Below are 13,234 nucleotides of genomic sequence, written 5' to 3'. Positions count from 1 at the left end.
TGCACAGCTTTATCAGAAAGTTTTCTTGCTCTTCCAGATCTTGTCTTGACTTCCACATCTTCCATCCTCTGCCACTTCTTAATGACATTTCATACAGTAGAAATTGCAAGCTTGAAGCGCCGTGATATCTTTTTATAGCCTTTCCCTCCTTTGTAGGCATCAATTAGCTTCATTTTCAGATCTCAGTCCTTGCTTAGAGGAGCTCATGGTTTTTGAGTGCTACCATCAGCTCTAGCAGTCATCAGCTGACAATTATAAATTCTTCACCTGCCATTCAAGTCTTAATGAATCAAATAAGGCCAAATAAATTCAAGAAGTTCTAAGACTTTACATGCAGCAGAGTTCAACAACTTTATTTAAGCTTCACGAGTTATTTTAATGTCTTTTTTGCATTTGCATATAATCAATCTTAAAGAGCTTCACTCTTTGAACAATGTGCAACATTATTGTCGATTAGCAATTTAGTTTAGCAGTGGCGTAAGTTTTTCTAAGCCTTTCATTCTATAGAAACTGAGAAGGTGTTGTTTGCCCAGCATTTATTTATTAATATTTTTTTTCAGCTGAGCTGCATACTGTATACATGCAGTTTTATGTCTGAATTCATTTCACGATCCAGAGCTGCACGTCACTCTGTTTTTCCTCTGCAGCTCCTGTGCACAGTATTACACAAACACACAGCAAAGTTGAAATGCTATGTAATGTTATTTGACAGGATGTGGTGTTATAATCCACAGATGGATGCACTTTGTGAAGGCAGTCCATAAGCTTCTTTGTTAATAATATGTTCCATGACCACTAGTTCCACTCAACAGTATGTACAAGAGTTAGCTAAAGGAAACTATAAATGGGAACTGTATGCCAATATACTATTAATGTAGTAGTAACTGCTTAGTGAAATTAATGAGCAACAGGAAAACATAAGATGTACAGTAATGTGCAAAGGTCTCTAAGAACCAGCTCTTATTTCTTTATATTTTGCTATGAAAATGGGAAGTTATGTCCACTGTTCTTCTAACACAACCTGAGATCTCTTAGAGAAGCTTTCTTGTCATTTTTTAAGTAGTCTTCAGGAATAATCCTCCAGGCTTCGTGAAGACCAATCAGAGCTCTTCTCTGGGTGTTGGATGCCTTTTGTTTCATCTAATTTAAGGTGATTGCACACTGCTTTAATAATGCTGAGATCTAGGCTCTGGACCTTCACAACATATCAAATATGTGGCGTTCTTTAAATTAGCCCTGTTTTATGTCACTTGGATGACACAAAATTAACACCATATGCAAAATAAAAGAAACTTTGGTGCATTAGATCTATACAGTAAGGAACTTTTAGTCTCGAAAGATAAGATGCTCAGTAATGAAAAAGGAGCCGTTTAATTAAATATATACAAAATCATGAAATATCCACCACTTACACAAAGAACAATTTGCAAAAGCAATGGCACAAATGCTAAGTCGGTCAAAGTAAGTATGGGAATACATTTTCATGATAAATTTTGGTCAAATTATGTATTTACAGGGATAAACTATTTCACATAGAAACACAGCAGTTCATTTAAAACATATATATTTTAAGGGTGCTGATGTGGAAAAAAAAAGAGAGTTTAGTTGTTATTATAGGGGGAAATAGCATCATGAACAGCACGGTTTAAAAATAGGTGTTGGCTCTATAACATGGTGGCCACTACACTACAAGAAGCAATAGACAAACACAACCAGCTCTAGCAGACTGGAGATGATAACAGAAGCATTTGCGGGTTTATTAATAATTTAGCAGCCAAACAGAGCTGAGGGCAGTCGCGGAGGGGTGCTCTGAAGCCCTCTAAGCCATCGCCTGGGGCTGAAGAAGAATATGCAAGGTGTTTGAGTGAAGAAGAGCAGTTTTGTGTTTGAATCCACACTGCAACAACAACCACGTAGCGGCATGTAGTTTTCAATAAGCATGGGCAAATTCACATTGAGTCCCCTGTGTAAAATCAAGTGGATGGGTATGCTGAAATGGAGTACAAGCAGGATCATTACTGAATCAACGATGCGTTCAGAATAAGTAAACTTGAGACTGTTATTGAATATCGTTGGGGTTATTGCAATACCCTTGTGAACAAAGGGTACGATGCTAAGCTCGCTTGGCAGAATCCTTCCTAAACAGCTACTAATGAAAACAGAATTGGATGAGAAAAGGTGGTAGTATTTGAAAACAGGTCATCATGCTAGAGCATCGGATGAGGAAACGTTTCACCAACTCCTGCTCTGTATTGTGTGGCAATAGTGCCATCTTTTGGTAGGCTCTGAGGTGAATGATGAATCAGACTTCTTACTTTGAACAAAATGAACACACATGCACCGCAGAGCCTGCAGCAGCTAATCCATAAGCATGTACAGTACAAATGTGAGCTTTGGAGCGTGTTCTGAATGTGTTTGATTTGCAGCCGTCAATATCACTCGTCCCAGATTCAGTGGAAGTGATGAGTTTGGTTACACCTCCTTCGTGGCTTATTCCTCCATCCCGAGCCTCAGTTTCTTCTACGAATTCAAGCTGAAGTTTACGCTTGCGGACAGTTCCTCTGCCGTCAAAGACAACCTAATGCTGTTTGCTGGACGTAAAGGACAAGGTGAGCACAATCCTGACACTTGGATAGCAGTTTACATGATCTATGAGCTCCAGTGAAAAAAGAATTTGAGAAGTTTGCTTTGTTGGTTTTAGTTTCCAAACTGATTTGAGGATTTTGAAAGAAACACTAGTGCAATTTAGTGTCACCTGCTGTGTATGATAATGGCTGTCTAATGGAGTTCCACAAGTCTCTAAGGATTTTTCTTTCTTATGAGATTTTCAGGAATTAATGAGTTCAACACTTTGTTGATTTCCAGTTAAACGCTTATTGTTTTTTACTTTCAAAAGAAGCGTGTGAGCATTCCTCGGATAAAATCAACACGTGAACTGAGCTTCTTAAAAGAATTAAACAGCTAATTAAATTAGATGGACTATTAGGTGTAAATGTGCACTGTGTTGGGGTCAGCAGGGTCTCCTTTCTGTGGAGCCAGATACTTGCTATGCCTTTGTTCTCAGCATATTTCATTAAAATAATAATAAAAAAAATAATGATAATAATGAAATAGAAACACTAGATCATGGGTCTTGTGCACTTGTTTCTTTTAAGAGCCATCAAAAATAAGAGTAATATGAATGATGAAAGACACAAACAACTGAAGAGCATTCTTGAAATGTTACAAATTCAAAGGTGCAATATATTTTTGAGGCCAAGCAGTAAAACTGCGTAGCCATCAAAGACCATCATCTTCTCCTGCCCTTCTTACTTCTTCTTCCAGAACCTTTGGCAGCAGGTTTCATGTCTGCAGCTTGAGCACTTTGTTTGTCACCAGGCAGTTAGAAGTAAATTTATATGCATACGTCTCCAAACATTTCCCCGCTTGTCAAAAACTTAGTGCCATTTTGAGGAAGAACAAATCAACTGTGTCAATGAACAATAGGGGGTACTGCAATCATTAAAAATGTGCTGATGTGTTTGCCTGCGTCCCTAAATTCTCTGAGAGATCATACCAAAATTGAAGTCGATCTAAGCTGCGTTGATTAATTGACTTGGCATATGAAATTTTAACAAAATGTCAAACGAGAGTATTTGAAAAGCCAGGCCATCCTTTTTCATATCTTATGGATACGCCATCTGCATCTGTAACCACCAACAAATGGCCGTCTAGATCATTTTACATAAGGAGTTGTATTAAATAGGTTTGCTCATTATCACTAGTATTTTCTTTTGTAGAACTGCTTCCCTGAGCCATTAAACAGAATGAAAGATGAAAGCAATAACAAATGTATCATCCTTTGTCAGTCCACTATCTGATTAACAGCTTTGGCCGTGCTTCTTTCACACAGCTGAGTCCATTAAAAATCTCAAAGTTTTAACAAGCCCAGTTTATATTTTCAAAATTACTGCTAAATATCATTAAACAAGATCTGGTTGGCTTGATTAAACTCATCTGTCTTTTATATCATTTCCAACATCAAAATTTAAATTTTCCTGAAAATATAACGTTTGCAATGATCCCTATTAATGCACCGCTGGGCCTGTTGTTCATTATAGTCAACACTGGAGAAACGACTCCAGCTCTGCCGGACTTTATATTGAAAATACTCTTTTTAAAAATCATTCGACATATTTTATTCATAGATAAATCAGTTAAGACCCACAGCTACTTTAAATTTCTCACCTTAAATATCATCCTTACTGCCTGGTGGAAAGCAGAAACGACACACTTGACCTCAGACTATCTCCGTCTTCTCGTCCATCTGTCATAACCTTGCGTTTAAAATCAATGATGAATTTCGCTGCATTGAGAGACGTAAAAAAGCCCGGAGCACCTTTTTATTTGCAGTTCTCTCATGAACCGAGACCCTCTTAGAAAAACATTTAACTTACCCTATAAATCTAATCGCCAGGACAAACAGTGGAATGAGACCACTAAAAAAAATTATATTCAAGACTTCCACAACTTCATCCTTTTATGTTTATTGAAACTGTGTTCATTTTGACTCCAAGAATTACTTTCCAGACATCAGACTTGAAGATCAATCAGAGATAGATTGGTTAACTTTCTGCAACATCCTCCTTATCATACAACTCAAACATTCAGCTAATCCATTATAGGTCTCACACAGAGAACAGCTCATCACTCACAAGTTGTACTGAAAGAGCTTCACAGACAACAAAGCCTTTACACATCGTCCCACCTCAATAGAAAACTACTTTATGACTCCACAGCAGCTGGACTCTTTTGTTTGGAGGTCATGGAATAGCTGTTCTTCAGTTCTCGCTCTATTAAGATAAAATTATCCATTTAGGAAAACCATTGTGTTTAGTCAAAGTATGTAAATGTATTAATGAAAGTGGAGCACTTTATTTTGCCTGTGTATTCTGAGTGTACTGTGTTGGAGGGTAACTTTCTTCATATTTTGTAGGCAATGATGGGGACGACTTCCTTGTTTTGGGATTAAAAAGCGGAAGACTTGTACACAGATTCAACCTTGGATCGGGGATAGCAACCATCGTTAGTGATCGACTGAACCATCAGATCAACATCCACACCGTCACGTTTGGAAGGTCTAAGAAAACAGGATGGCTGAAGGTGATTTGAAGATGACTGTGTCCCTTTTGGTAACTGTACATATCTAGTGTGCTTACTGTATAGAGACATTTCAATTAAATCGTGTAACCATTTCAATAAAATAGAGCGTCCCAGCCTAGAGGTACATGATCATTTAGGATCATTTAGTCCCAAGGTAAGTTTGAGGAGCTCACAAGATATTTAAAGAATCAAAACAACACCAAGATACACAAAGTTCTAAATATTTTTCTTTTGAAATACTGATTGCTTCGTTTGGTCATTTGGTCCTTCCAATTGAGAAATTAGGAAAATAAATTGCTTAATGGGACTCTGCTAAAGTCAATTCTATTTCATTCATTTTTAATTTTGTAGATCAGACTTATCTGATCTGCCGTTTGTACACATTTGGTTTCTCGAACATCTGAATAGATAATGCAAAGAGTATCAAAAGTGGATGCAAAGATTAACTGAGGGATTGAATGTATAATAGACTTACTGGAAGAAGGGATTTACAGTAACTGTGATAAACCACTCAGTGAGCCCTGTTTTTACTGCGCACGTATTCACATAAAAACTTAAGTTTTTATCTTGCCTTGTTGTCATAGTGAGGGCTGATAAATGTTGTCATACAGACTCGAAAAACATCAGGTTTTTTTTGTACCGACAGATAATTTTAGTCCAATGATCAGGGTAAGAATGATTTTTATATATTTTTTTGCACCTATCTGAATGCTTTGGGAAAATCCGCATGCTGCAGGATAGATACTATTGAGACGGCGAGGGCTGAGATCCCTGGCGACTTGCCTCAAAGGAGGCGGTTTCAGGGATGTATAGTAGCTGTTCCCTAATAAGTAGACATACGCTGAATCAGTCAGTTATGAATCCCAGGTCACAGATTTTTATTGCAGAGTTAGCAGATTATTATAGAAAGTGTGCTCCCTCACTGACAGTGAGCCGTCTTGAATATTGACATTTCTACTACGTGTGTTTCAGGTTGACGGCCAACGTAACAGGACAGGATTGTCTCCAGGACCTCTGGTGGGCCTCAATGTTTTCAACCAGCTCTTTGTAGGTGGATATAATGAGTACACCCCTGAACTACTGCCACTTGGCTCCAGGTTCCGTCATGGCTTTCAGGGTAAGACTGCTACGGCTTTATTAGAACGCAGCGTTGCTATCTGGAATAAGAGCACTGTGGCTTGGAGTTTCTCCCAGGATCTCTGTCTTTTTGTAAGCAGAGGGGAAGGTGTGTAATGAAAAGGGAGTTACAGGCTCAGACTGTGTATGAGGCCGGAACAAAGCTTTGAGGTTGATTGTATCTGCGCCCTGTAATTGCTTTGCGCCCAATACAGTGTGTTGTGTGTAAATCCATTCCTCTGCTGATAAGTCACTTGAACAAGGGTGCTATCCAAATAATCTTTGTCATCATCAACATCATTTATGCTTTCTCTCAGGTGACCTCATGTAGGAATGCTTTTTGCAGAGCATTCATATTGCCTGCTAATGTGCAGAGCTGTGACGCAAAATTGCCATGACCATAATGATGACAACAGCTATGAATATCATCACGACCATATTCAGCAGTCTCCGCACTACAGCAGTGAACCTTGTTATTGTAAAATGTCATGGCAGATCCATTTGGGGTGAACAAAAGCTTTTTATTTTTAAGGACTTGAGCGATTTTTTTTGTGTTTGCCTATTCATCATCATCTGATTCATTTTTCTACTCTGCAAATAAGCCTTCAAAAATCAAATCAGCTGCGATAAAGCATCAGTTTGCCCATGCGGTATTAGGCTATCGCAGTTCCCTGTAATGGTAAGCACTACCGGAGACAGGCAACACTGGTGGAACCATAACCTTTCTACTCAGGATGTAATGAGAACTCATGAGAGCCTAATCAGATCTGTGTGACCTTCATCGAGCCCTAATCATGATGGCTGGCAGTGAACACACTGATAATGCACTTCACTCCCAGTTATCAAAAGATCCACACTCCCCTGTGGAAAGAAGGAAGAAGAGGCTGTGTGGGTAAAATAAATAAATAAATCAGTTAGTCATTTTAAGCTGTTGATCAAATATACAGAAATGGGGATGTTTATCGAGCCTGGCGTTTGAAAACTCTGATTTCATACCGCTTTGATGCTGAAATGTTTTTTATTAGATTTCCTAAAAGATTTTGACCTTAATTACGTTTTATTCTCGGACTTGCAAAGATCAGGGACATTAGAAAATGTTATTTTAAAATCATTTTCCGGTTTTGTAAATCAAATGTTTCCCGAAAAAAGAACTTTGCCGCACACACGGGAAGGCTCGCTCGACTTCAGACCTCAGCTCTCGAGGTTCTTTTACAAGAAGCGATGCGCTCACAGCTGAAACAAAAATAATTATCTCGCCTAATCTTCCTTATGAATCTGCTTCGCTTTTTGATGGTCTGTGTTTGCGGCACCACAACCATCACTCGAGTCTGCCAAGCAGACAGCATCATGCCATGAATATTCATGAATGAGCATGACATTTCCCCTGCATCCTGTTTATGCCAGTGACTAATGCAGCAGAGAGAAGGGAGTCTGCATGTGCAGATGACTACGAGGGCTGTGTTCAGGCCTTATATTTATAGAAGGCCTTGTGCTTTGCAGGTGCAGGCCAAAACAAATATTGTCTTGATAAAACTGAATTATGAAACCAATAAGCAAATACGACGAGAGGGAGGCGTGATGGCGTGATTTCATGGTGGGAAAACATTGGACTCGAGTCCTTCCAACTCGGGCATCTTGGATGCGAACTAGACAAACTGCAATCTGAGAATTAACATCTAATAAAGTTTTGTGGGTTTAAGTGCATGTCTCCCAGTGTGAAACCTTCACATGATGAAATAAACACCCATCAAAGAAACTCATTTCAAACCGTGCACGCATTGTCAGACGTGTTTTCATTTGTGTTGGGCAGATTTTAGTATGCATACCTTTTGATCTCCGTACAAAGACAGTAAAGCGTGTTGCGTTTCATCTTATAATTTCCTATTAGGGAAAGACCGGAGAAGGAAACTGAAGATGAAATGAAATGCACCTCTGACTTGTGCGCTCACGATGCGTTTGTTCTTTTCAAAGGGTGCATTTTTGATGTGCACTTTCACACAAGGAGAGACGGAAAGTTCCAAGCGCTGGGACAACCTGCGGGTCATCCAGCCTTTGGCCGCAACGTGGGTCAGTGTGGCGTCACCCCTTGCGTTCACGTTAAGTGCAGGAACGGCGGGACGTGCGTGGATTCCGGCTCATCTGTGTAGTAAGTGCAAATTAAACTCTACGTGGGCTCATTTTCCAATCGTTTCTAATGAGTCTCCTCATGAATAACGCATGTAGGTGTTATTAATTAGAACAATACAGTAAACAACGCTGTGCTTTGTGTATATTTCCATATGCATTGTGACTATGCTTTAGTAACAAACAGGAAACCGGTTTCGCTGTGTGAATGCTGCAGAAGGAGAAGACGGTGTTTACAAGCTTTAACACAGTGTTTGACTGTGCCCGTCTGCAGTTGCCGGTGCCCATTTGGATGGAAGGGAGCGCTCTGTTCCGAGACCGTGTCAGTGTGTGATGTCGAGCACAGCCCCCCTCCTTTGTGCGCCCACGGCTCCACCTGCATCCCTCTGCCGAATGGATATACCTGCCAGTGCCCCCTGGGAACAGCAGGAGTCTACTGTGAGAAAGGTTGCCTCACTGAAGCTGTGACCCTCACCTGCATCTGTTATATTTTTATTATTATTCATATTTTTAAATAAGGCCTTTGCTATTAAATTCTTTAACTGCTAAATTGTTTTTTTCTGTTCAGCCGTGACCATCAGTGATCCATTCTTCAGCGCTAACCTCTCCTCCTGGATGTCATTCCCACCTATGAGTATAAGACACAGGACTGACTTGCAAGTGCAGTTCCAGCCGTTATCACCTGATGGCATCCTCGTCTACATTGCGCAACATCTCAGTGCCAGAGCTGGTGAGGACAATTAATATTTAGGGAAGGTTTGCTTTTATTAACAATGTGTTAATTAATATGATTGCTGTAACATATTAGGCCATTTGCTCTTTTACCCCTCTATGCCCTGCCTCCACAGCACACATTACACATACCAATTGCTATGTGTAGTAGTTCATGCCCAATAAAATTAGCATTTAAATTTAAATATGTTGAATATAATTTCAGTGTTAAGTATACTTATTACATATTCTTATTTGTTTTCCTTAAGCCTGACATTAAACAGGTAGAACATTGTGCTTTGGTCCTATTTCTTAAATTATAATGTCAAATCCTCTCGTTGTCGACTGTGTATATCAGTATTCTGCTGAGAGTGTCATATGATCGACAACAAAAATCAGACCAACTTAGGTCAAAGTGAAACTTTTTATCTAAATATTGGAGTTATTAATCATGACATAAATGGTATTTTTAAATTCATCAATGAGTTTATTTATGTAATCAATCCATGCTGCTCTGACAAGTTGGGAGAGAATAAAATAAATGTGTCTTTAGTTCAACCACTTACAACCCACAGACATATTCTCCTGTGAGAGGGCCTTGAAATATTGAGACACAAAGAGAATGTATCCTTTATTTTTTATATACAGTTAGGTCTATAGGTTTTTTCATCTAATTTCATCATTGTACAGCACCACAGGTGACTTTAAATCATTGACAATGTTATTGAAGTCTCTCTGCCTTCACTTCTGTCTGCAGTAACTGAAAAGCATGCTTTATTGGACTGAGATCAGGTGAAGAATATTCCATTTCTTTGGCTTCAGAAACTCTTTGGTTGCTTTTGCTGCGTGATTTGGCTCATTATCCATTTGTGAAGCAGATCAGTTTCCAGCATCTGACTGAATCTGAGCAGAGAGCGTAGCCTTGTGCACTCCAGAATCCATCCCGCTACTTCTTTCAGCAGTCACGTCATTAATAAACACTAGTGACGCCCGCAGCCATAAAATTGCCTCCATCGTGTTTGACAGATAATGTGGTGTGCTTCGGATCATGAGGTGCGCCTTTTCCTCTCCATGGTTTTCTGTTGCCTGTCATGTTGGTACAAGTTAATCTTGGTTTCATCTGCCCAAAGAATTTTGGGGAGTGGGGCTGTGCAGGCTCTTGTAGATGTTTTCTGGCAAAGTCTTATCTGGCTTTCCAGTTCTGGCTTTCACTGGTTTGCACTTTGTTCTAAATTCTCTGCATTTCGATTCGCGAAGGCGTCTCTTGATTGCAGATCTTGATCATTTTAAGCCTGCTTTCTCAGGAGTGTTCTCGACTTGGTTCGATATTGTGAAGGTATTTTTCTCAACCATTCACTTTAGTGCATTTGCTCTTTTAGTAATATAGTAATAATACATCAAAATTGGTGATATTTGATTTGGCCACAAGTTTTTGCTGTTTCTCTGGTGGGTTTGTTTCTCCTTCTCCTTCCATTAACATCTCTTGGGATCTTCTGTTCAGTTCCAAAGAAAAGCCACCAAATAAAATGTCAAAATCTTGAATCGACTCCAGTATTTGTATTTGTCACAGAACAATAATTTTGTCCAATTACTTTTCAAAATAAAATAGAGGGCACCTTTGAATTAAAGCTGAACCTTTGTATTTCAATTTAGAATACACTGTGGTGTAAAGAAAAAAAAAAAATACTACAAAAACAAAATTTTAAAAAGTCACTGGTCAAAAAATTGTGGGCCTAACTGCATCTGTGTCCAATGTTTAGTTTTTAAAAAATCAATAATAATGCCCTTAGTTAAAAGACAGTACTGTGCACATCTAATATTAATACTAATCTGCACCACGGTAAAAGTAGAAGAAATTACTTTTTTCAAACAAGTTACTCATGAATTGTTTTTTCCACAGGAGACTTCTTCTGCCTCTCACTGGCATCCGGGTTTGTCCAGCTGCGATACAATCTTGGGGACGGCACCCACATCCTGCAGTCCTCTGAACAAGTGGACTTAAGCGGCAGGACCTGGCTCATGGTTAAGGCTGGCCGAACTGGTAACCGAGGCTTCCTCAGTCTGGGTAACCAGGAAGTTAGAGAAAATGTGACTGAAGGCATGGCCACACTTGATGTTGCTACTGACGTCTTCGTCGGAGGCGTGTCGACTCTGAGCTTTGTCTCCACGGATGCAACTGAAGGGGATCCTGTGAGCTTCACTGGTGGCCTGCGAGCGTTAACACTCAATGATCGAGAGTTTGAGTTAACAGAGAGGGGAGCTTTAAGTGGGGCCAACATAGGTGACTGGGATGGGACAGCCTGTGGGTACAAGGTGTGCCAAAATGGAGGTCACTGCAGGGCAACAAGTAGTGACTCGTTCACTTGTGTATGTCCGCCATTATGGACCGGTTCTGTGTGTAACCAGTCTGTGAGCTGTGTAAACAACGTCTGCAAACATGGCTCCTTATGCGTGGCATCTAGTGTCACCTCGTATCACTGCATTTGCCCCTTAGGGTGGACCGGGAGGAACTGTGACAAGGAAATGTCCACAGGCACTCTGAAGTTTGTTGGAAATTCTTTTGTTAAATACTGGGACTCTAAATACAACACAAGAAACTTAAAATACACACAGGTTTCTTTCAGCTTTCTCACAGTCTCCAATGACAGTCTGATCATGTGGATGGGAAAGGCTGAACACGAAGATGATGACCACCTTGCAGTTGGACTTGAAGGGGGCTATCTTAAAATAACGGTCAATCTTGGAGAAAGACTTTCCCTCCCATTGATTTTCAGAAATCTCACTCTCTGCTGTAACAAATGGCACAATGTCTCTATATCTCTAAATAGCACTGTTATTCAAGTGTTACTGAACAGCCAGGAGATCCTCTCTGAAAATGTAGATCCATTTGAGCGATATGTAGCCTTAAACTACGGGGGGCAGTTTTACTTTGGAGGGTTTGAACTGTACAGAAACATATCAGTTGTGACCTTGGGAATGTTTTCAAATGGCTTTGCGGGGAATCTTAGAAATGTCTGTTTGTTTGGAGATACCAAGCAAGGGCTGTTTCTTAAAAAAAGTGAAGGTTTTAATATCTTTGATGGAAACGAGTAAGTGAAACTGCAAGTTCTGGTCTTTACAACAGTAGGAAATGTACCTTTTAAGGTAGTTGATATAGTGTTTTCTAGTATTTAGTCATGTGAAAATCCAAGTGCACTTTTACTGTCTTCATGTTCTTTATACAGACCAAGGGTGAGATTTTTGGCTGTAATGCACAGTAGCACATTTGCTGAAAACCAAACAGCATATCAACACAGATGACTCCAACCAACTGTCAAGCACAGTGGTGGAGGAGTGACGATTAGGGACATCTAATCAGAGTCGTTCATAAACTCCTCTGTACATTTAACTAAAGATTGTCCAAAATTGTGTCATGCAACAGGACAATGATCCCAAGTGCAGCAGCAAATCTACAACAGAATCAATCACCTCAACCTGACTGAAATGTTGTGGTGGAAACTTAAGAGCTGTGCAGAAACAAATACCCTCAAAACTCAATGACATGAAGGAATGCTGTAAAGGGTGGGCCATAATTCTTTCATACTGATGTGAGATACTGATAGTCATACAGAGTAGTTATTTAAAGTTACTTCAAGACATTACTGCCGCTAACGGTGGTCCTCCAAGTACTGAATCGTGGAGTGCACTTAGTTTTTCACAGGACTGCATACAGTCCTGTTTTTTAAAGCAATTGAATTGTACTACTTGTTTCTTCAACACTTTACATACCAGTTCTGAGTTGCACTTAAAACTCAGTTTGATGAAACGTATACATTTAAAGTGTTAAAGGACAAATTAAATTCTCTGATTCCTTGGCTGACTTTTCTGATTTACATCACTTTCCGAACAAAAGGTAAAACTTAACATGACACCCATCTACCCATCTGTTAATCCATTTTCTTTTGCTTAAGAGCTAACAAAAAGAAACATCGATGCACCTAACCCCGCAAACTGCATGTCTTCGGACTGTGGGAGGAAGCCGAAGTACCCAGAGAGAACCCACTCACATGGGAGAACATGCAAACACTACATAGGGGTTCCCCGTAAAGATGATGGATTCAAACCAAGGACCTTCTTGCTGCAAGGTCGCAATGCTAACCAT

General features: G+C 39.7%; 1 protein-coding gene across 1 annotated transcript in view; it reads left to right on the top strand.

The window, feature by feature from the left end:
* eys (EGF-like photoreceptor maintenance factor) overlaps nt 1–13,147 on the top strand; it is a 160,902-nt gene extending 147,755 nt beyond the window's left edge. Inside the window, exons 39-45 of the mRNA XM_087850260.1 lie at nt 2,427–2,609; nt 4,976–5,142; nt 6,115–6,259; nt 8,230–8,404; nt 8,657–8,829; nt 8,951–9,112; nt 10,994–13,147. Coding sequence (XP_087706386.1) covers nt 2,427–2,609; nt 4,976–5,142; nt 6,115–6,259; nt 8,230–8,404; nt 8,657–8,829; nt 8,951–9,112; nt 10,994–12,186 — 2,198 coding nt within the window. The 3' untranslated portion in view covers nt 12,187–13,147. The remainder of the gene's footprint in view (nt 1–2,426; nt 2,610–4,975; nt 5,143–6,114; nt 6,260–8,229; nt 8,405–8,656; nt 8,830–8,950; nt 9,113–10,993) is intronic.
* The last annotated feature ends 87 nt before the right edge of the window (nt 13,148–13,234 follow it).

This window comes from Neolamprologus brichardi, chromosome 13 (assembly GCF_056152115.1).
Source record: "Neolamprologus brichardi isolate AB-2024 chromosome 13, ASM5615211v1, whole genome shotgun sequence".
In the NCBI taxonomy this organism is placed as follows: domain Eukaryota; kingdom Metazoa; phylum Chordata; class Actinopteri; order Cichliformes; family Cichlidae; genus Neolamprologus; species Neolamprologus brichardi.
This window is presented reverse-complemented; position numbering and strand designations above follow the sequence as displayed.